General features: G+C 42.0%; 1 protein-coding gene across 4 annotated transcripts in view; it reads right to left on the bottom strand.

The window, feature by feature from the left end:
* HOMER1 (homer scaffold protein 1) overlaps positions 1 to 23678 on the bottom strand; it is a 135024-nt gene that overhangs the window by 61289 nt on the left and 50057 nt on the right. For 3 of the 4 annotated variants that reach the window (XM_054987658.1, XM_054987657.1, XM_054987660.1), the window contains 2 exons: positions 13969 to 14061; positions 4150 to 4292 (listed from right to left, as the gene is read on the bottom strand). In XM_054987658.1, coding sequence (XP_054843633.1) covers positions 4150 to 4292; positions 13969 to 14061 — 236 coding nt within the window. The remainder of the gene's footprint in view (positions 1 to 4149; positions 4293 to 13968; positions 14062 to 23678) is intronic. The other variant, XM_054987659.1, reaches the window with a different exon arrangement.

Raw genomic sequence — 23678 nt, 5'->3', positions numbered from 1 at the left:
TACTGGTGAAGAAGAGATCATATACAGCTGTCTTCCCCGTGCCTATACATCACTTCCATAATGTCTTTCTGGCTCAGTGAGGACTCAAACTCAGAGGTACAGCTAATACTTTGTATGCCTAAGGTTCAATCCTTGGCATCTCTGACTAAGAAATTCCAGCAGGCTAGAATCCTTCTAGAGGCTTCAGAGAAGTGCTGTCAGATTAAATAAATTATTGGTCTTTTTCCGGATGAAACAGTTGCTTATGTTACATTCCTTAACTGAGACGGCAGCAGTTGAAAGAGCAGACGCAATTTTGATGCGTGTTCTGATCTTAGGTCAACTTGTGTAACAAAAAAATCATTATTTCTTAGGCTCACAGTTAAGACTAAGTTTAAGAAACCAGGATTACACATGTGAACACCTCCTGATGCGTCTAGTTGACCTAAGATCAGAACTCAGTTTTTTTTAAGAACTCAGAGAAATCCATTTTCAGATTTTGACCTATATACATAAAACAACCGCCAATATTGAAGCCAAACTGTTATGCAGGAAAACACATCTACATCCATCTACACAAATTCTTTTAACCTTTAATGACGCACAGCTTTCATCCAAAAGATTCTTAGAATTGCAAGAATTCTATTTATTCTCTCCATGGAAAAGAGCTTGTAACAAAGTAGCTGCCTATACAAGTTTCAAACCTCAAAGTTATTCTTAATCCAGCATTCATTTTAAGGGCTACTGTCACTGCATTTTTTTCCTACCTGAAAGAAGTATTTAGAGAAATCACAGCTTGCCGCTAAGATGCAACAGTAAATAATAGGTGTTACCAATCTCCAGGTGGGAGCTGGAGATCTCCCAGAATTACAACTAATCTCCAACTGATAGAAAGTAGTTTTTCTGAAGAAAATTGCTGCTTCGGAGGGTGGTCGCTATGGCATTATACCCACTGAGGTCCCTCCCCAAACCCCACCCTCTCCAGGCCCCATCAACAAATCTCCAGTTATTTCCCAAATGCAAATTGGCAACCCTTCAAGAAATATTCTTTTGTTTCAGTAGAAGGTTCAGTACTGGAAGACCAATTCAAGATTATGAAGTAAAAGCATAATACAATAAAGGATGCTCTGTCTCATATAAAGCAGATAAACACAGACTTTTCTTACTGCTGCTACAGTAATACAAATAGTTAAAAAAGCTTTTGTATCTTTATTTAACAAAAAATTATTTGCCACTGTTTGCCAAAAAGACAAATAAGTGGGTTCTAGATCATATCAAGCCTGAATTCTCCCTAGAAACTAAAATGACTAAACTGAGGCTATTGTACTTTGGTCACAACAAGAGAAGACAAGACTCACTGGAAAAGACAATCATGCTGGGAAAAGCTGAAGGCAATAGGAAGAGGAAAACTCATTGTCATATGGATTGACTTAACAAAGGAAGCAATAGTCTCCAATTTGGAAGACCTGAGGCTGTCAATGACAGTACATTTTAGAGGTTGTTAATTCGTATGGTTGCCATAAGTCGGAAGCAACTTGACAGCATGTAACACACATACAATTGTAAATTACCACACAATTTTTAAACTGTTATTTACAGCTATACCATGTGGGAGAGATCAGGTTCTACAATGACTTGAGATTGGGTTTTGCTTACAACCTACTAAATAATTGCACATACTATAGCTTAAATGTGTTGCAAGCAAACTTTAATACCTGGCATTGTATGCCTGGCTCCTGTAAGCAGCACCCAAAACTGTACAAGTACCTGGAACTGAAAGCATAATTACATATCAGATGAAAGATCCATGTTAAGATCTCACAATGTATTGGGACAATGCTTATAAAGCAGCTATAGAGGATGATAAAAGACTTAACTCTTTTCTCTGTATTCTGTTTCCCTGTCCCACTGAGGGAGGGAAAGGCACCCATACTACACCTGCCTTTTTGTAATAAGAGCTGAAGTGGGTGGGCTGGAGACACAATTTCTATTGGGGACATGTCACAGGAACAAAGAGTTAATCCTACGATGGTTGTTGTGGATTTTCCGGGCTGTTAATCCTACCTTCCCTCACACTTCAAACTTGATCCAATCTAGGGGTGTGCTATTAGGGTTTCCGATTCAAGATAAATACAGGGGGCACTTTAAAGTTTGCGCCCTTGCTCCAGCTGACTGGCGGATTCCGAAGCAGTTTAAATACCTACTTTGGTTTAAAGATACGCTTCAGGTAAACCCAAAGTGGGAAACCCGAAATGGGAAACCTGTGCAAAGTGGGAAACCCAAAATGGGAAATCCAAACCTCCCCTCCCCCAAACTCCTTTCTGAAACTAAACAAAACAACACAAGATTGCAGATCTCAACTTAACAGGTAATTATGTTCAGCACCAGGAACATGACCCATTTGACTATTTGAGGTGGAGGGGAACTAAATCCTGATCCCCTATCCTTATCTCACAGGTTATCAGTTCTGTCAGAACTAACAAGTGGGAGGGCACAGATCCCTGTGTGCAACAGTTCATGTAAATGCTTCTAATTCTCAGGTATCTTTCTAAAGGCACCTCAAATGTTAAATGAAATGAAATGTAAATGAAAATCAGTCCACTGATTTTGAAATTTTTCTGGCACATTACAACCCAACCAATGTGCTCCAACATGTGCAAAAAGAGAAAGTTACATACAATTTATATTTGAAACATTTCAAATTCTGCCCTTAGAGATGGGCATGGTGACTTGGCTGCTCATATTCAAAGTATCACAGTTCTGATTTTGAATATATTTAAATCAAATAATTGTGACTTATATATTATTAATTTTAACAGAGAGTAATGGGATTTTTTATAAAACAAATTTGTTTTAAAAACATTTCCTCTGCTATTCAGGAATTCTGAAAACTCTCATTTCCATTTCTAAAAGGCAAGCAAAATATATTTTAGCTAAAGAGTTATTAAAAATTGTCCTTTAAGGCCACAAAAGCAAAAACAAAACACACTCTCTCCTTAGAGTAATCTGAGGATTAATTTACTTTCTGAAGCAAATGTTTGCTACTTTTGTTCGTTAGGGAAAAAAACAAGTACAAAACCTGAGACTTGTGTGTCAGTGGAGCCTGTTTTTATCTCTGAGATTTCAAATTTATAAATAGCCCTTTGCATAACTTAGTATCAAGGATGCAACCTAGCTCAGTCACTTATTTTAGGAAGTTAACCAAAATATTTAAAGTGCTTAAAGCAATTAATTCCATTAAATCCTCAGGCATTTAAAATATTGCTTCCTATGAGCATGAATAAAGTGCTTTTACTAAAATATTTTGTTTTCAGTGGCAACACCTTGAGCCTCAAAAGTAGCTCTGTTCACCTTCTTTGTGTTTAGTTTTTCAGAAAAAATAATGATGGGCAGACTCCTCTCAGCTTGATTTAGAACAGACTGATGCAAGCCTTTTTTTTTTAAAAAAAAAAAAGTAGGAAACAACTTGTATTTTTCTAAGCACCTTCCAAAATTTCATTGCACTCCTGACCCAATCACAAGGGGAAAGATTCTGTCCCAATGTCTACTCTGCCACAAACCTCTAGACCACCTCTCCCACACCTAAATTGGCCACAATAGCAATGAGAGTGGTGATGACTAGAAAGCCAGTCAACAAAGTCTTCCTTTCTCTCTGGCACCTTGAATCCTGACATTGTGCATTCCAGGAGGTAGAAAAAACAGGTGCCCTGGAAATTACACGTAACAAGGCTCCATGCACCTAAGACATTAATAGTTTTGTGTGCACCAGGAGGTCTGGTATATGTAGTTTCAGGGGTAGCTGGTGATCAGGCAACACACAGCAAAGCTCCTTTCTAGCCTGGGCGTGCTCAGAAATTCCATTATCACTTCAAACCATAGCAAATCATATTGTAAAAACTGACATCACCACCAAGAGAGAAAACATACATTTGTGGAATGCAGCTTGCTGATTTTGTGGTAGCAGTTTCTACTTTTGGGAGACATGCAACATGAGCGTAAGGCAGCAAGAGCTGCTGCAGTAAAATGGTAAGCAAAATTAACTGCACACATGGCCCCCACCCCATCATGCACTTGTTCCACAGAGCAAGCATTAAGTCTCATTGAACATTATATTTAAAAATGGGGAAAGGTTTTTTTTATTTAATAAGGATGTGTGAATGGAATCTGTACCTATGAGCAAATGGCAAAGCATTCTGGGTGGGTTCAGCCCTTGGTTCTGAGTTTTGGGTCACTTCTGGAGTTGTTCTTTCATCATCTGTCCCATTAATGCTCTCAGGCGTAAGAGGGGACTGAATATCACCTCCTGCAGATTCCTTAAAGAAAGAAGGTAATAATTACACATTGATTTTTGTTCACAATATATACCCAACAGATAAAACTTCTGAGTACAGGAGTGCAATAATATGTTGCAAGTACTATATGCTTAGCAGGTATAACAAAAGCTGGAAAAACCTGTACATTCAATTAGGAAATCAGATTTCTAGAGGAGGGCAGCCAATGGCATAGCTTTCAATTTTTGTAATTACTAATTCCTATGCCATTCAATGAAATGGCCATTAATAGATTCTTCTAACAAATAATATAGTGAGGTTTCATTTGATTCAAGTGAGAAGTGACATACTCTTTTGACATAATTTGGGGAGGCGGTATTAAAACTGAAGCAAGCAATAGCTGTAGTAAACTTGATTAGCAAACAATGAGCTTATATGCAGCTCAAATATTTTGTGTTATGGTCTATGTCAGGCATTTTGTGAAGTGCCAGCCAGTCACTGTACATATTTGAGGATGATTCTGCTACAGCCTCTTTCACAAAAATGGACTCAACCAATGCATCCTGCATCAGTAATTTTTAAAGTGTGAACACAAGAGATTAATGATATTGCCAGTTATCTATCTCTGATTTGCCTCTTCAGGGCAAGATAATAGATTTTGGTTACAGAACAACTCCAGATTTATCTGGCTGACTCATCCACTATAGATCCTTTTCAGTCTAGTTTCAGGCCAAGATATGGGACAGAGATAGCACTGGTGAGTTTAATGATGATATCTGGATTATAGACAAATGCTGCATCTCTCTGCTCTTATTGGATTTATCAGCATCCTTTGATACTGTGGGCCATGCCATCTTGTTAAAGTGTTTGGTAGTAGAAGCAGGGATTGAGGGATGTGCTTTAAATTAGTTTAAATTATTCCTTATGGACAGAACTCAGGGGGCTGCTGCTGGAGACAGCATTGCAATCAGTACGAGACTTGTTTTGTAGGGTTCCATAACACTCAATCATATCCACCTTGCTATTTAATTTTTATGTAAAGGACATAGGACTCATTCATGGATTTGGCCCTGGGCGTCATCAATATGCTGACAACACTCAACTCTATAATTCTTTCTCCAAATCACTTAATGATGCTAAGGGTGAACAAGTTGAAACTGAATCCTAACAAGACACAGATAATGCTCCTTGGAAGGCTGAGATCTTGAAGGACACTGTGCTTCCTACATCTGATGGGGTCCAGCTGATACTCACTGACTTCAGCTAACAGCATAGTAGTAACACTGGAACCAGTGTTATTACTGGAGAAACAAGTTAATACAGCCACTAAAAATCTTTTCATCCATCTTCATTTAGCCCAGAAGATATCTCCCTGCCTTGATCCAACCAATCTGTCCATGTGGATCCAAGCTATAGATACCTTGAGGCTTTATTGTAATGCACGCTATGTAAGTTTATCCATAGAGTCAACTTGGAAACAACAGTTGGTATAGAACACAGCCACTCATTTACTATTGGGAGTAAGGTGGAACGTGAATATCACACCCATTCTACAATCATTCCATGGGTAACCAAGAGTTCAGTTCAAGATACTGGTTATCATCTACAAAGCATTTAATGCCCTGAGAGCCACTTACTTTCCCTCTGATGGAAGACTTTACTTTTGCTTCAAAGGCATCAAGAGCTAAATTGCCAAAACACCAAACATAGGGATAGGGGGGCAGAAATTACTTAACTGGTAAATGGTAATATTACTGGTGAATTGGTTTGTGGTAGGAATGACAGTAAACCCCTTAATTCCCTTGGTCCAAGTAAAGGGATACTGTCTGGTCTGCAATCCAAGACATACATTAATGCTGCAATGTGTCCCTTTGTCAAGTCTTTGCCTAATCAGCCCAGTCTTTGATCTTCTCCAGATCTGGAACCTTGGGGAAATCATCCTCAGTAAGTTTATTCGGTGGTGAGGCAGAGGCTTACCCATCCCTCAACACAAGGAATATAGGGGATGTTCACTACAGTGTAAATTAACTCTTGCTAGCACTGTTTTGTGTTTTTTTCCCCAGCCAATCCTGTTATATTTGCTATAAGACACTTATTTTCCTGTTTAATTAGACATTAAGTGTAATAAAGTTCTTTTAAAAACTAAATTGCTTCATCGGAGGGGAGAATTCCTTATAGGAATGACTCCAGCCCATGTAAGCCCCATAGACCACTAAGTCATGTAAAGACACCAGCAGTCCGAGAAGGACAGCTTTGTCCCTAGCTGAGAATGGCTTACCTGAGGAGGTCCTGAAGGCTCTTACACTTCTATCATTCCATAGAACAAACAAAGCAGAAATTGGGTCCTCTTCCTTGGTGTGCGTGTGTTTGTATGTCTATATGTTTTTATTGTATTGTTAAATATTTTATATACAACATTTTAAATGATGTTTTGCTGTTTTAAATGCCTTGATGTTTGCCACTTTGCATACCTTATTTGGGTGGAAAGGTGGCATATAAATGTTCTAAATAAATAAAGGGTTAAATTGAAATATAATAGAACAATCCAGGAGGATATTTTCGTAAAAGAAAAGGATCATAATGTATTGTAATGTTTATTGCATTATCTTGTTATTAGTACTGTGTTGTTTTCTACCTTTGTAATCTACCTCTTGCATTATGGTATGTCATGCTTTAGAAAGTATAGTTTGCATTGTTTTCTGATTCTGTAATCTTAGTCTAATTGCATTTTATATTATATAATCCACCTTCAGTCTCAGCCAAAAAGGCTGACTATAAAGTTAATAAATAAATAAACAGACAAGATATCCAAGAGACAGTGTTGCCTTCAACCTGTAACCTGATGTGGAGGGTATTTATGAACCCAACCTCTAGCTTAACAGCAGGTCGTTTAGTATCTTCTAGTTGCAACTAATTGAAGTGATATACTAAAATACTGCTGCTTTTCATTAGCAGAGGTGTCAGTCTGATTGTTTTCCATTCTGTAATCTGCCCTGAGTATCAACAGGAAAGACAGCAAAAAATGAAATATATGAACTGTTATGATCTTTTCTCACTAACAGATGCAGCCCTTTAAAGTATTGTGACCCAGGCTGACAGAGCAGAATATCTACTGTAATCGACAAATATCCTGAATACTACATGAATTTACAGACCCTTTGGGCAAGCCTACAACAAAAGGGGGGGGGGTTTGTCTGAATCAAAGCATCTCCCCTTACTTTGGTACTTTGATTCAGATAGCCCTTCCCCATTGTTGTAACAATGCAATCCTAAGAAGAGTTACATCTTTCTAAACCCATTGACTTAAATGGACTTAGAAGGTTGTAACACTGCTTAGGATGTCACTGTAAGACCCCGTCCCCTAGCAGAGTCACTGCCAAACAGTATTAAGTATCAAGACTTCTTTTTAAATCTATTATTGTTCTAATACACAGTGTATTTAAGATGTATACTGAGCTCACATTTTCAGTATGCCCTCTGTAACTGTAACAAATAAAACGTTCTCAAAGAAAGCTAGTAACAGCTTTTGATTTTCAAGAGTCTCTGTATAAAGAGACATAAGATTGACTTTTTAGCATAGGAAAGAATAATTTCTAAAATACACATTTATTGTGCATTTCAACGGAGACTGACTTACTTAGTGGTACTGAAGAAGTACATGTGGAAAATAATAGGCTCTTTTAAAATAATATTCATTTTGCATATTTAATGGCTTTCCCCTTCTGAGTTTTCAAGCATGATTACTATTAAGCTGCCAGTGCCACAAGTCTTCTGTGGAATACTGTACAAAGCTGACAGATACAAGAACATAATGGACCATTTCAAGAGACTTAATATACTAGGAATACACAAACTCAATGGCAGTAACTGACTGTCCCCCACTAACAATAATACCAGAGACTGTACTGCTATGAACTTCAGGTATACAATCCCACATTCTTCAGTCGCCGTTTTGTAAAAATTCTGACAGAAAATAGCTAAGGTGTGATGTTTTACGCATAAAAGAAATAAGGTGTTGAAAGGTACTCATGGATAACTGGACCAGTTGACAGAACCACGGTTGACGCAGCCAGAATGGGGTTACTATGATAACGTTGGCCTGTCTGTTTGTATTTTGCTGATCATCCGTGCTATCAGGGGGATTGGGGGCAAAGCATAGAAAAGGCTCCCTGACCACCTTATTTGTAATGGATGCCAGATCCAGATGCCAGATCCATGGATGCCAGATCCAGATCTCCTCCGGTACAAAAGGCAAGGGCTTCCCGGTTTTCTTTTGTGGCAAAAAGGTCCACTTCTGGAAAGCCCCACTGGTGAAAAACTGGCCTTATGTACTGTTCCCTCAGTGACCATTCATGCTTAGCCTGTCCACAATGACACTGTTTGCAACTGGGATATGTATGGCCTGAAGGGATGTACCGCGCTTGCTGGACCATTCCCACACACGTATTGCTTCCATACATAGTGTCCTGAATGTCGTACCACCCTGTTTCTTTAGGTAAACATTGCTATAGAGTTGTCGGTGAGTATTTGAATGTTCTTTCTTGTTATGATATCTCCAAATGAGGTAAGTGCATAATGTATGGCTCTTAAACTCAAGGACATTAATATGCAATTTCCTTTCTCAGCTACAACCCGTGTGTGAGCCTGTCTCCACAGTATGTTCCCCAACCTAATGCTGATGCATCTGTTGTGATCGATATGTCAACTCCTGGTGAGCTGAAACTTATGCCTGCTAGTAGATGGATATCTTGGGTCCACCAGGTAAGTGATCTAATTACCGCCCTTAGTATAGTAAATGTCTTCTTTGGAAGGAGTATTGTGGGTTGATCGACTGACAAGAACCATAACTGAAGTTTCCTCATGTGAAGTCTAGTAGGGGGACCACCGCTGTGGTGGCTGCCATGAAGCCCAAAAGTGTCTGTATGGTTATGGCTGATTGGAACCTCTGTTTGGAGAACAGTTTGATCATGTATTTTATCTTCCTTGCTCTCTCTAAGGAGAGGAAAGCCTTGTTCAGCGACCCATCAAAGATTGCACCTATGAACTGTACCCTCCTAGTTGAATTCAGGTTAGATTTCTTTAAATTTATAATAAGTCTGAGATTTTGGCATGTTTCTAATGACTCCTATCTGCTGCTGTAATCTCTCAGAGTGTACTGAAACCAGCCAGTCATCTAGGTATGGGTATAAAGAGCATCCCTGCATCCTTAAGTAGGCTACCACTGAGGCGACACCTTTTGTGAAAACCCTAGGAGCTGTAGCTAGCCCAAGGGGAAGGACCTGTTATTGACAGACCATGCCATTAAGAGTAAATCTCAGGAACTTTCTGGAAGAAGGATGGATAGAGACATGAAAGTATGCAGGTCCATAAAGGAGAGAGCCAGTTTAGTGTAGTGGTTAAGAGCGTGCGACTCTAATCTGGAGAGCTGGGTTTGATTCCCCACTCCTCCACTTGAAGCCAGCTGGGTGACCTTGGGCTAGTCACAGCTTCTAGGAGCTCACTCAGCCCCACCCACCTCACAGGGTGTTTTGTTGTGGGGATAATAATGACATACTTTGTAAACCGCTCTGAGTGGGCATTCAGTTGTCCAGAAGGGGATGTTGTTGTTGTGATTGTGGTTGTTGTTGTTGTAACTACAAACCAGGAATTAGGTGGAAGCAGTTGAAGGAACATGTTAAGGGTAACCATTCTAAACTTATGGACCCCAGGTGATTTATTCAGATTTCTCAAGTACAATATTGGCCTGAGCCGCCCATCCTTTTTTTGAACCAAAAAGAGCCTAGAATAAAATCTCCACTGGGATTCATACTCAGGAACCTGTTGAACAGCTCCCTTCTGCAGTAGCGCTGTTAGTTCTTGCACTAACTCAGTTGATGACGTTTTGGTAAGGTTATTAGGGAGACTCAGAGTTGGTAAACATTCAAATTCAATTTTATAACCAATTTCAATGATATTGAGAACCCATACATCAGAAGTGATCAACTGCCACTCTGGTAGGAATGAAGACAGCTTGTCCCCAAATACTATGGGATACTCCAGATCTAGTCAGAATTGTTTACTGTGTTGAGCCATGTCATTATTTGAAGGATTGTGGCCCTGTCTCTGTTTTTGAGATGGCCTCCGCCTTTGATAATTGCTCTGTTAAGTGGGGGTCTGACATTTTGATGGATACTGGTAAGGCTGATATCTATAGGAGTGATTCCTGTACAGTTGTTGTTGTCTATATTGCTGTCTGTATGGTTGGTGTTGTTCTGTTTGTTGTCTTTGGGGTAAAACTCCATAAGACCTCGCATTCTGTCTATCCTTTTTCTTTTGGGATAGGTATTCATCCATCTTAAGGGAGAAAAGGGTTTGGCCCTCAAAGGGTAGGTCTTCTACCTTGTTGTGTGTTTCCACAGGTAGTGCAGTTGAGCATAACCATGTATGTTTCCTGAGTACAACAGCAGACGCCAGGGCCCTAGTGGAGGCGTCCGCCACATTCCTTCCCGTATTTATTTGTTGTTTTGATAATTTTATAGCCTCTTCTAGGACGACCTTGGACAAAGATCTCTGGTATTCAGGTAGCCTATCATTAAATGCTGTGATTCTATTCCACAAAAATATTTGGTAATCCCCCATGATTGCGATGTAGTTAGCCATTTTCACATCCAGGGCTGCCGATGTGTAGATCTTTCTCCCTAGTCCAAGGAGAAAACATTCAGGGCTGCTGATGTGTAGATCTCTCTCCCTAGCTTCTTGCCCTCTTTATCAGCTGGAGTTGAGTGGGGCCCCTGTTTGTGCTTGCACTGCATTTCCTCCATGACGAGGGATGATGGAGGACGACGGCTAACAGGAAAGGACAAACATCTTCCTTTGTTTTGTATAGCCCTTAGGCCTGCTTTGATGTTGGTGGCAATGAAGACAGTTTCTTGCAGTGACATCATCATATCCATGAAGCCATCAATGATAGGGAAAACAATGTTTGCTGGGTTCCCGGAGTATAGATGCTGGAGGATCTTGTCCTTAGGCTTCGGCTCGGTAGCAGAGACGACAATATCCAATAGCTTCACCATTCAGAGCTTTGCTCCATGTATAAAAGAAAATCATTTGTTGAGGAGATTGACCTGTCTACTGCCAGTGTCTTATCCAGCAACAGGTCTGATGGTACACTCAGGCTCCTATCCTCTTGGTAAGGCTCAGGGTCCGACTCTGGAAACTGGAAGTCCATAGAAGATCTGGGCATATAATATGGATTCTTGTGCCTTTCTGGTTGGCTGGATTCTTCAAAAACGGAGTAGACTCTGCTCTGTATGGCTCCTCCAGATCAATACCATAAGCACATGGGCTGTCTTGGTGACCAAGGAGAACATTTATGAGAGCAACAGGGGTGAGAATGGCCCTGTTCTTTTTCTCAGTTATATCAGTTAGATGAAGCCCTAGGCAGCTTGCCCTCTTCCCTCTGACAAGTATCCCGATTGTGAACTTGGAATGCATGGATGGAGTCCTCAGGGTTTCAATGATCTGCACCTCTGGAGGATCTGTTTCAATGTCCAATGTGCGTTTGGTCTTTTCCACCTTATTGTGGGCATGTCGTGATTTTGATCATGCCTTCTTAAGGTGGCTCACTTGGCTCCTTTGCTTGTGCTTCCCTCTCACTGGATGGCTTCAGAGGCGGGTCTCTTGCAGAAGCTGGCATTGAGTTTGTGTCAGGAAGGTCTCTTGACTTTGAGCAATGACTGGTCGATTTTGTCCGCACCAGTTGCAACAGGCTAGGTGAGGGAAGAGTTGGGTAGGAGTGTCAGTTCCAAGATCGCTCCAATAAGCTGTGTGAGTCTGGAGTTAGGTGTTGGATCCAAAGGAGCACACATCTCCAAAGTTGAAGGTTCTGAGGGAATCGGATCTGAGTGTGCAGCCAACTCGGACAAGGCGGAAGATTTTGCTGCCTTAGTAGCTGGGCTGTTAGATGCCAAAAGCACCCACTCCCATAACATGGCTTTTAGTCTGGTAGCCCTCTCAGCTCGTGCACATATTGTGCCCATCCATATAGGTCATTTTTGTAGAGCATTTAATGCAACTCTTAAATTAAGCCTTATTTGCCATTTTGCAGGAAATTGTTGGAACTCTGTCCATTGAAGAAAATTACAATATGGAGAAGTTGTGACACACGCTGTATAGAACCTCTCTGTCCAGCGGCAAAAGAGGAACTGAGGGAAGGGGTGTCATCTCTGCAGATGGCAGGTGTTTTCAATGGGAAACATTCACACATGCACTCTGGGGAGACAGGTGCCTCTTAGTAGATTTTAAAGCTGTAAAACCTCGCTGTTTGGCAGGCCTGCACATGTGCAGTCCTATGTGGGACTGCACAAGAAGATCAACAATGAACAGATGATCTCCACCTCTCACAAAAAAGCACCACTCACCCACACAGTTATATGGAAGGATCTGGCCACAGCAGCCAAACTGATGCGGGGCGGGATGTGGATCTCAGACACCAGTGGCTAGGCCTCCTAATTATCACAGCTTTACACTAGATGAAAGTATAATGGCTAGGATATGTCAATCCAACTAGCTCTTTCCTACTCTCTCTCTTCCTCTGAGAGTATACTTCATATTTATCGTTTCAGGTGGGTAGCCGTGTTGATCTGTAGTAGAAAAGATTTGGGTCCAGTGTAAAGGTGTTCCAGCTTGTCACCTCTCATGGAATATGGATGACTACTTAATTGAGCAGATTAATAAATTTCAGTATCTGGGTGTCCTTTCTTCTTATAATACGTCATGGACAAGCCATATGACTGCTGCCATGAAGTTGGCATTCATACACTCAGCAGCCCTCCTGAGATTCTTCTGGACTTCCGGAAGCTACTATTTGCCAACTGCCATCCAGATATTTAAGGCCAAGGTAGTTCCATTACTATTATTTGGGGCATAGAGGGTATGTTCTTTGTACTGTTTGGGTCTCCCTATTCCAAAGATCTTACCAGCATACTGTAAATTCTTAACTGTCCCCAAATATAGAATACTGTTCACTAAGGCTAGATTAAATGTTTTGCCACTAGGGGAATTAACAGGCAGGTTCTTAGGGATCCCATTTTCTGAATGATTTTGTGACTGTAAATCAGGGAATCTAGATACTATTTGGCACCTTTTTACTGACTGTGTAAGAAGTATGAACTTGCCAGAGATAAATGGATTTCAGTATATATTCAGAAAATGAGAGCAGTTACAAAGCTTTTAGCTGATATTGACCCAAGCGTAACTTTTGCTGTGGCAAAATGTCTATGTATGGTTTTTAATGATTTTCCCCCTAATGACATATTTTATACTTTGATTTTAGTATTTCTGGTTATTTGGTCAATTATTTTATTGAACTGTATTATTTTGTACCTTTGAATTTGTCTGCTTATAACCCGTTGGCCTGTGAGCACGGAATAAAGAAAGTGAAAGTGAAATATTTGGGTCCAGTAGCACCTTCAAGGCCAACAAGATTTCCAGGATATGAGCTGTTGAGATTCAGAGCTCCCTTTGTCAGTTATCTGACCAGAATCTTGCCATTTATGAGGCAATGACTGGAACCTCTCCCACTACCTTGGAATGTTCCCTTCACTGAATGGAGTGTGCTAATAAAGGCTGTGACTGTGCTTCCAATACTTTCATTTGTAATAGCTGGATCATGCTCATTGTATAGGCAGGTTACATTCAGACTGTAACCTGAACAAAGATTTAGAGAGAACAAACGTACCTGTGAGGGTGTACTTGTTAATTCCATCTTTTCTTGGGATTTTTCCTTAGCTAGTCTTGCAGCTTCTTTAAATTCCTGAAATTTTTCTGCAAACTGAAGGCAAATAATATATAAATTATACTCTGTATAAAAAAATTTCTATTGATCACTTTGTCCTTCATGGTACACTGGCCAGAGAAAAGCCACTTGTACCCAGGCATTGTCACTGTCAACTTCAACAGCAGCTTAGAACAAACAGCAGAGACCATTTATGAAAATCTTTCCTGAGGTAGTAATGCACTCACACAGAAGCCTGTTTTCCACTGTCATTCTCTTCGAAAACTAATGTGACAAAGCTGCTCTGGATTATAAATGGTTGATGAGAGAGCAGACCAACCTGTTATGTCCTGGCTTGTTTTAGTGGCACTGGTTTGCTTTTTAGTAGCTTCTTTTGTTGTAAAGCTGCCTAAAACAGGTTTCTAGAGAGGCGGCAAATATATTTTCAGAATAAATAAAGCCTACAAATTGTTTTTCTAGACTTCATTTATACCGTACCTTTCTCCCAGTGAGGATCAAAGTAGTTTACATTATTCTTCTCCGTTTTATCATCACAACACCTCTATGAGGTAGGTTAGGCTGAGAGTGTATGACTGGTCCAAAGTCACCCAGTAAGCTTTCACAACAGAGTGGAAATTCAAGCTTGGATCCAGCACTCTAACCACTACACTATACAACTGTTGTGACATTTTTGCCATTTAATTTGGAGATAAAGATCACTTATATGGCTCAGATATAGCGTACTAGTTAAACAGAACCAGAGCTATGCTACTAGAGGTCAGATGGGGGGGGGGGCAGTTGCCTTGCTGTTTAAGGTATTCTTGAACACTGCTGGTTTTCTGACCTACTGATAGGATGAGTTTCTACCTCTAGGCATGGCTCCGAGATTGATATGACCACTTATATCCTATTGGTCCAACAAGATTTTTCTTCATCCATCCTACAGTAGTGATCACCAATTCTGAAGCACAGCTTACTAATGATTTATTTAGAGCAACATCCCCTCACTCCTTGACAGTTATTCCTAGTCTTGTACCACAGTCCTCTGTGAACAGACTTTTCCTTCTGAGTATACACAGAATCTCAGTTCTTTATGCAAGTTATCTTGGGGAACAACAACATTTTGCAAGTGTACAGGATTTGGTGTGAGCTTCTGTTCCTTTTGTTTATGTCTCTATTTGTAGCACATTGTTCACACTCATGAAATGAGAAGGGCAGATTTACAGGGTTTGATGGAGACTGATGAAAGAGAGGAAGGAAAAGTTGTTTAAATTATTTCATATAAACCCTGACTTGCTTGCCTATGCGTCTCTACAAATTGTTCCATTATAGACTTAAGAATGAAAACAGAAAAAAGCCAACGATACAAATGAAGAAGAGTATTTATTATCCAAGTAAAAATTCCATGCTTGTTTTGCTATAAAACTTTGTCAGGGGAGCTGCAAGTCTTGCAGGGAGGGTGGGATATAACTCCAGATCTGTCTGTCTGTCTGGATGAATGGATGGATAGATATCCCTTTTGCTGTACAAAAAAAGGCAAGCAGATTCCATGAAGAAGTTTTGTAGTGAAAAATGTAAGGAATTTTCATAATAAATAATTTTCATAATAAATACTCTTCATTTGCACCACTGGCTTTTGCCTGTTTTCATTCTTCAGTTATTGGTGGGGCCCCTCCTGTTTTCTTCCAGTATACACTTAGCCATCCTTGATTGGAAAGTAACCCTAGTCATTTTGGCTTCATGGTTTTCAATTCTTGGTTGTACTTGCTTTTCCATGTATTAGTCTTGTCCAGGTATCTGTATGGCTCCACAGAACCATCTGCTGTGGTGATTCTGACAGCCAGACAGTTTAAACAGAGTTCAGATAGAGTCTTTGAAATTCAAACTGCATACCCTAGATCAAATGCATACCTCTCTAGGAAGAATGCACGCTCTAGCAATTCCAGACCACATACAAGAAGTGGTACATGCTACTTGGTTCCATCTCCAGCATTCAGAGACTTGCCCATGTACCTAATAAACCTGGATATTTTTGTTTCATTTAGCTGCAAGCATCAGTCAGCCAGTACTCTTTAATTACAAGATAATATACCTAACCAAGTATTAAGTAGCCACATATCTGATCTGCTAATTAAGGATGCACAAGGAAGGAGTTATTTTCTCTCCTATACAGCCAGTATTGATCTTCTGTCCTTGATCAGTTCCATCCACAGGACCACACTGGAAATAGCAAAAAGGTGGGGTTACGTCCTTCACAAAAGCACAGGAGGGAGAGTTCACATCTATTGGCAATTAAGAGCTTGCCACTGCAGACATGGCAACATTTACAGAAACACTGCTGAACTACATGCAGCCTAAAATAAGAGCATGCAAAGAAAATAAAAGGAAAATGTTTAGAGTGGGACTAGCTACAGAACTCGCTCTCTCATAAAACTAAAACTGCTGAGAGGAAAAAAAGGAAGAAAAAAACTTGATGGTTGTTGTGGGTTTTCCGGGCTGTATTGCCGTGGTCTTGGCATTGTAGTTCCTGACGTTTCGCCAGCAGCTGTGGCTGGCATCTTCAGAGGTGTAGCACCAAAAGACAGAGATCTCTCAGTGATCTCTCTGTCTTTTGGTGCTACACCTCTGAAGATGCCAGCCACAGCTGCTGGCGAAACGTCAGGAACTACAATGCCAAGACCACAGCAATACAGCCCGGAAAACCCACAACAACCATTGTTCTCCGGCCGTGAAAGCCTTCGACAATACAAAAAAACTTGAGTTAGTTCTCTTAGAGAACAAATGCAGAATTGTTAAAACAAATGCAGACAGAAGAAAACTGAGGGAAAAGGTTCACTCTCTCCCATTGGATAAAGTGCAGTAGTGCAATACCCTCCCTTTGGGGAAGGGATCTGAATGCCAATTTTAGACTAGAGTTCCAGAATTTTCCAAAGTTGTTCTTGCATCGGTGCAGAATCCAATATTTGGGTCTGCAAGAAACCACAAAGAAGAACTGAAGATCGTGTTTGAGAACTGTAGCTTGCTGTCTGATTTTTGGATGAAATGTAACCTCTCTTTCTTGTAGCAGCAACTGGCAGCTGAAATTTGTTCAACAACTCTGTGCAAAGGAAAACAGTTGCTCCTTATTGTAAGAAGAACAATACTCTTAGAAAACCACCTTAATACTTTTAGAAAGCCACTTTTACACAGAAACAGTTTAATTTTAAATCTAAGGTTATAATGAAGCAGTACTAAAAAATGAACATGAGCATAAAGCTAACTTACTCAATGTCCAATACTGAAGCCATTACTTCATACCTGGCCATAGCTGAGGAGTAGATGAAAGCAAGCCAAACCAAGAAGAATCTAGACAAATATGCAGATGGGCATGAAGATCATAATTCTTTCAATCTTATTTATGTACTTCATTTATATCTTATCTTTCTCTCCAAGGGGGACCCAAAGCAGCTTACATTATTCTTCTCTCCTCCATTTTATTCTCATGACAACCCTGTGAGATAGGTTAGGCTGAAATTGCGTGACTGACCCAAGGTCACCCAGTAATCTTCCATGGCAAGAAGGTTACTTCCATGAAGACTTGAGCCTGTCTTCTAGATCCTAGCCTGACACACTGGCAGATGTTAAGCTAGCGTTCCTTTCATGCAAAAAGAAGACTGCCAACAGCATGGTTGGGTAACATGAAAGAGCAATCACTATAATGTGAACAGGGCAAAACATGGATTGGTTCAGGCCTACCACACAAGGTCACCTTCTTCACCTTGCCCTTAATGGTATTCAAGACTGGATGAGAACACCTTTACATTAGAAAAGTTATGGCATACACAGGAACAGCCAGTGGTCGCCTTGTAATTCCTGAGTTACCTCTCCTAAAATATTGCCTAAGTATAAACAGTTGACTCAACAAGGTGGTATATGACTGGCTGTTTTAGGAGTTTTAATGATATTTTCAGAGAGTCATGGCTCAGTGGAAAGGCACTGGGACAGGATATCCAGGCCTCTTGGTTTGATCTCCGCATAGGGAGAAAACAGGGTTGACATACCTGTAACTATTGTTCATCGAGTTCTTCTGTGCTCACACACACATGGGACTGCGCAGTCGCAGGCCAGCCGCCAGAACATTCTTTACTGCTTTTTTGAGCTCCAAAGGGGCCGTTGCTCATGAGCCTACAGCAACCGTTTCCTGCCCAAACGGTCACATGTCCTAACGGCGAGCAATGGCCCCTTCCCTCAGTTCTCCTATGCCACCGCCACCCAGCATGAGAGGCAACACTTCTGGAATTCACAGCGGGGCAGGAGGAAGGGATGTGTGTCAGCACAGAAGAACTCGACGAACAATCGTTGCAGGTATGTCAACCCTGTTTTCATCGTCGTTCTTCTGTGCCTCCACACATGGGAGAGTACCAAGCTACAGACAATGAGGAAGGCGGGGTGAATTCCAACTCAATTTTATTAGACCAAACTTCAAACATGACAGCCATCAGTGACAATGATGACAAGATAACAAAGAAGGCATACAATAGCAAAAATGATCAGTGAGAGCAACATGCTCAATAACTTACACCCCAATAGAGCATCATTCCCAATTGTGGGAAATAATTAACTACTTAAGTAACTAATCCTGACTTAATTAGTCTAATTTCAATGTTTTCCTTTTTTTTTTTTTTTTTAGGAAAATAGGGAGTGAAGAACAGCCTTCGCTACTGCAACATCCTGATCTGCATTGACATCCATAGCATAATGTTTCACGAATGTCTCAGCAGATGACCATGTCGCCGCCTTGCAAATGCTACTGATTGGGACACCCCTAAGGAAAGCAGATGACATTGCTTGAGACTGTGTAGAATGGGCTTTAAGCAACAATGGGCAGTCTAATCCGGCCACTGCATACGCCGTAACAATGGCCGAAACAATCCACCGGGACACTGCCTGTGGAGATGCTTTCTGTCCCTTGTCTTTGTCCCCAAAACAGACAAACAGATGTGGACTATTACGGAAACCCTTCGTCCTATCCAAATAAAAAGCTAAAGCCCTTCTCAGATCTAATGTGTGAAGAGCCTTTTCTCCCTTAGTTGACCCGTTTGGAAAGAACACAGGTAATGTAATATCTTGTGAAAGGTGAAAAGCAGTCACTACCTTTGGTAGAAATTTAAGGCATGGTCGTAAAACCACCCTATTAGCATGAAATCTCAGAAACAGAGAGTCAGCCCAAAGGGCTGCTAACTCACTAACCCTCCTAGCTGACGTCACAGCCACCAAAAAGGCCACCTTATAGGACAGGAAGTACAAAGGACATGTGGCTAGTGGTTCAAACGGCGGGTAACATTAATCTCGCTAATACTAGAGATAGAGACCACTGAGGTATCGGTGGTGGTACAGGTGGGTATAGGTTAAACATTCCTTGAAAAAACTGTCGGGATTTGCAGTGAGAAAACACGGTATGGCCCTCAATGTGCTCATGAAATGCAGAAATAGCCGCTAGATGCACCTTCAAAGATGTAACCATAAGCCCTGGTTTTTTAACGCACACAAATAAAGATTAAACTCAATGGGCACTTAGAGGGCCCATGCTTCAAATCTAAATCGCTGCCCATGCTTCAAATCTAAGCCACTTAGCAGTATAAGACTGCCTCGTGGAGGGTTTTCTTGCATTTAATAAAACCTCCTGCACCTGCATAGAAAAATCTACAAGTGAGGCAGTATCCGCCAAACAGTCAGGTGTAATTTCTTGGGCTCGTGATGAAACAGATTCCCGTTCACTAGGAGATCTGGTCGAGGAGGTAAGCGCACATATGTCCGTCTGGACAGCTGCAACAGTTTTGGGAACCACACCTGCCTCGGCCAAAAAGGAGCTACCAGAATGCCATTTGTGTTGTCTTTCTCCATTTTGCATAACACCCTTGCTACTAATGGGAATGGAGGGAACATATAATGCAGTTTGTGGGTCCACACAAACTGGAAAGCATCCCCAATGGACAGGGGGTCACTCCCCGCCCTTGAACAAAATACCCGGACTTTGGCATTTGCTGATGTAGCAAAGACATCTATGTCTGGAAAGCCCCACAACCGAAAGATCGGACCAATGTACTTTTCGTTTAGTGCCCACTCGTGGTCCAACATCAGTACTCTGCTGAGTACATCCGCTCGCGCATTGTTGGATCCTGATATGTGTATAGCCTGAAGTGTTACACCGTGCAGAATCGCCCATTGCCAAATGAGCGTGGCCTCCTTGCAGAGAGTCATTGATGCAGTTCCCCCTTGTTGGTTTACGTAATACACTGCAGTCGTGTTGTTCGTCTGCACCAACACATGACGATTCTGGAGAAACGCTGCAAAGGACACAAGTGCAAAATGTATCGCTCTTAATTCTAATACATTAATGTGTGAAGTTCTCTCTCTTTCTCTGACCATACATCCTGAACACATACCGACCCACAATAGGCTCCCCAACCCTGCAACGATGCATCCGTGGTCACCGTGACATCAGGGTGCAAATACCCAAATGGAACTCCCCTAAACAAATTGCTATCTACTAGCCACCAGTTAAGGGAGGACAGTATGGTCCTAGGTACTGAGAACCTGAGAGAGTGAGAGTGCTGCATAGGGTTGTACCTGCATACAAACCAATTCTGAAGCGGCTGCATATGCAGTCGCGGAAATGGCACCACTGAGGTAGCAGCTGCCATATGACCCAGTAAACATTGAATCGTGCGTACAGATTGGAAACAGTTCTTCTTGAAAACGGAAATTAAGCCCTTAATTGACTTAGCCCTCTCATGGGGCAGCAGAGCGTTTGCCCCTATTGAGTCCAATACAGCACCAATCTAGGACACTGTGCGACTCGGCACCAGCTTTGATTTGTCAAAATTTGTAAGCAGACCTAAGCGCTTGCAAGTGCTTACTACTAAGTCCACATCTTGCAACAGCTTAGCCTCCGAATTTGCTACAATAAGCCAATCATCCAGATATGGAAAAATGGTACAGCTTTGTTCTCGAAGAAAAGATACCACAGGCGCTACACACTTAGTGAATACTCTTGGTGCCGTGGACAGGCCAAAGGGGAGTACTCTATAACGGAATACTCTTTGTTGGTAAACAAAGCTTAAGAACTTCCTATGCTCTTTCAGTATTCCAATATGAAAATAGGCATCCTTCAAGGTCAAGGACAACAAACCAAGTACCTTCCCTCAGTAAGGAGATAACTGCAGATAATGTGACCATCTTAAATTTTGTAACCTTAAGAAAAACATTAAGGCCCCTTAAATCTAGAATGGGACGTAAACCCTCATCCTTCTTGGGGACCAGGAAAAAATGAGAAAAGAAGCCTTTCTGAGACTCATCATATGCCACCTCTTCCACAGCACCCTTGGCCAAAAGAGGTATGATTTCATCCTGTAATTCAACCAAGGTATTATTTACAGCCATCAATGGTGGAATTCACACAGGCAACTCGTTGAACTCCAACCCATAACCTCTATTAACAATCATGAAGACCCATGAGTCAGATGTTATAGCCTCCCATTCAGATAAAAAAGGCTTCAGCCTGTCCGAAAAACTCAGGGCAGAGGTTAGTACGTCCTGTCAGAACTGCTTCCCTGCACCCTGAGGATCTTTTTGTTGGGCAGGGGCTTGAGACGGACGGGACTTGTATGGTCTATGCCTCCTTGACTGCTGTGGGGCATTGTAGTGGCGTTGAGCTGAGGGATTCTGCTGAAAGTAAGGGTGGTGCTGGTATCTCCCGTGATATTGGTATGGGTTGTATCTGGCTGAATACCGTGGCTTAAATCCAGGCCACCAAGGTCACCCCCAATGATCTAGCCGTCTGCCTATCCTCTTTATTTTTCTTCAGCGCCTCATCTGTGGTGCTGGAAAACAAGGAATCTCCCTCAAATGGTAAATTCTCTATTTTGACTCTCATTTCCACAGGAAGAGCAGTTGACCGGAGCCAGGAATGTCTCCTCAAGAGCACTGCAGTAGACATTCCATGAGCCGCAGTGTCAGCAGCATGGCTCCCAGCATTCATTTGCTGCTTAGAGAGGCGAATGGCCTCCGTTTGCAGGAGAGAAACTACAGCCTTCTTATCCACAGGCAAGTCAGCGATATAAGCTGACAGCTTTTCCCACAAATATAATTGTAGCCCGCCATGATCGTTTGATAATTGGCTATACGAAGGCCTAATGCAGAGATAGAGTATTGGCGTCTACCCAAGCCATCAATTTTCCTTCCTTCCTTAACTGGAGGAGCAGAGAGGGAGCCAGACCTCCGATGCTGAATCTCTTCAGCTACCAAGGATTATGGTGGGGGATGTTTTATCAACAATTGCCACGTGCCTTGTTTAATTTTGTACATCTGTTCAATACGTTTCGACGTGGCTGGTAACTCTGAAGGCACCTTCCAAACCTTCTCCACTATCTCCTCCAGGCCCTCTAGCATGGGGAAACCCACCATAGCTGGGGAATCACCATAGATGCGACAAAGCAACTTGTCCTTAGTTTTTGGGACAGTAGATGACATGTCAATATCTAATGCCTTCGCCATGCGGGCCATCTGCTCTGAGTATATACGAAGATCCTCAAAGGGAGAACTCGTACTAGGGCCCACGTTCTCATCTGGAAATGGCTCCGACAGCGACTCAGACCCAAATTCAGAACACTCAGCATCAACTTCCTCCACCTCAGAAGAAGGAGCTGATGGAACCTCACCCGGGAACGGTGGGGGCAGCCACCCATGCCCCTTGGATGCTGAAGGTCTCGGATCTGATGAGTCATAACCCGATGGCACTCCACTCCACTGACAGTGATACGGGACTGGAACACAGCAGGCATGATGGTGCTGCAGAGCAAGCGAATGTCCCCAACCTGCACCTTCCCCTTCGGAGAAATGATGCCGACTGCGAATGGACAATGTAGGAGATGCAGGAGATGGCCATCTCGAGGAGCGCTCCCGGGTCCGATGATGGCCAGCCAGACTCGGTTCCGGTATCGGAGAACGCCATCCACCGGAGTCAACAGTATCAACAACCGGATCCGGCACATCATCGTCAGGAACAGGCCGGTCCAGGGAGTCCAAATGGGGTGATGGTGTATGTGGTGAAACCAACACCACCTCATCATCAGACTGACGCCATGGCGACCGAGAAGGCTGGTGCTTAGACTTCTTTGGCTTCTTCGGAGGCGGCTCTGAACTGGCTCTCGGATCTGAAGACCTTTTAGAGCTCGACTTCTTCCCCATCATATCCGATCTCGGAGTCATGTGTCCCTTCGGAACCGACCTTGGAGTCGTCTTGATCCTTTTCCTTCGGATCTGATTTCAGAATCTCTTTTTCCTTCAGATCCGACTTCGAAGTCACCTTTCCTTTCAGATCCGATTTTGAAGCCACCGTCTCCTTCGGACCTGTCTTCTGTGTTGACTTTTTTGTCAGTTCCAACCTTGGGATCGACTTTGATGAAACTACTGAACCTGCTCTCAAACGTCGGTCAGCCAGAGCAGAACTGTAGCCTGCCCTCGGGGATGACAACGGTGTTTCCCCTGCCACCGAAGGGGGCCTTGGTACCTCATCTCCATCCAACACCTTCTGCCACAGCGACGCCCTCAACTGCTGGGACCTCTCATGTCTCACTTTGGAAGTGAAATTCTGACAGATCTTACACGCCGGCACATTATGACCATCCCCGAGG

Source organism: Eublepharis macularius, chromosome 8 (assembly GCF_028583425.1).
Source record: "Eublepharis macularius isolate TG4126 chromosome 8, MPM_Emac_v1.0, whole genome shotgun sequence".
NCBI classification, from domain to species: domain Eukaryota; kingdom Metazoa; phylum Chordata; class Lepidosauria; order Squamata; family Eublepharidae; genus Eublepharis; species Eublepharis macularius.
Note: the sequence above shows the minus strand (reverse complement) of the source record. Positions and strands in the feature narration are given on the sequence as shown.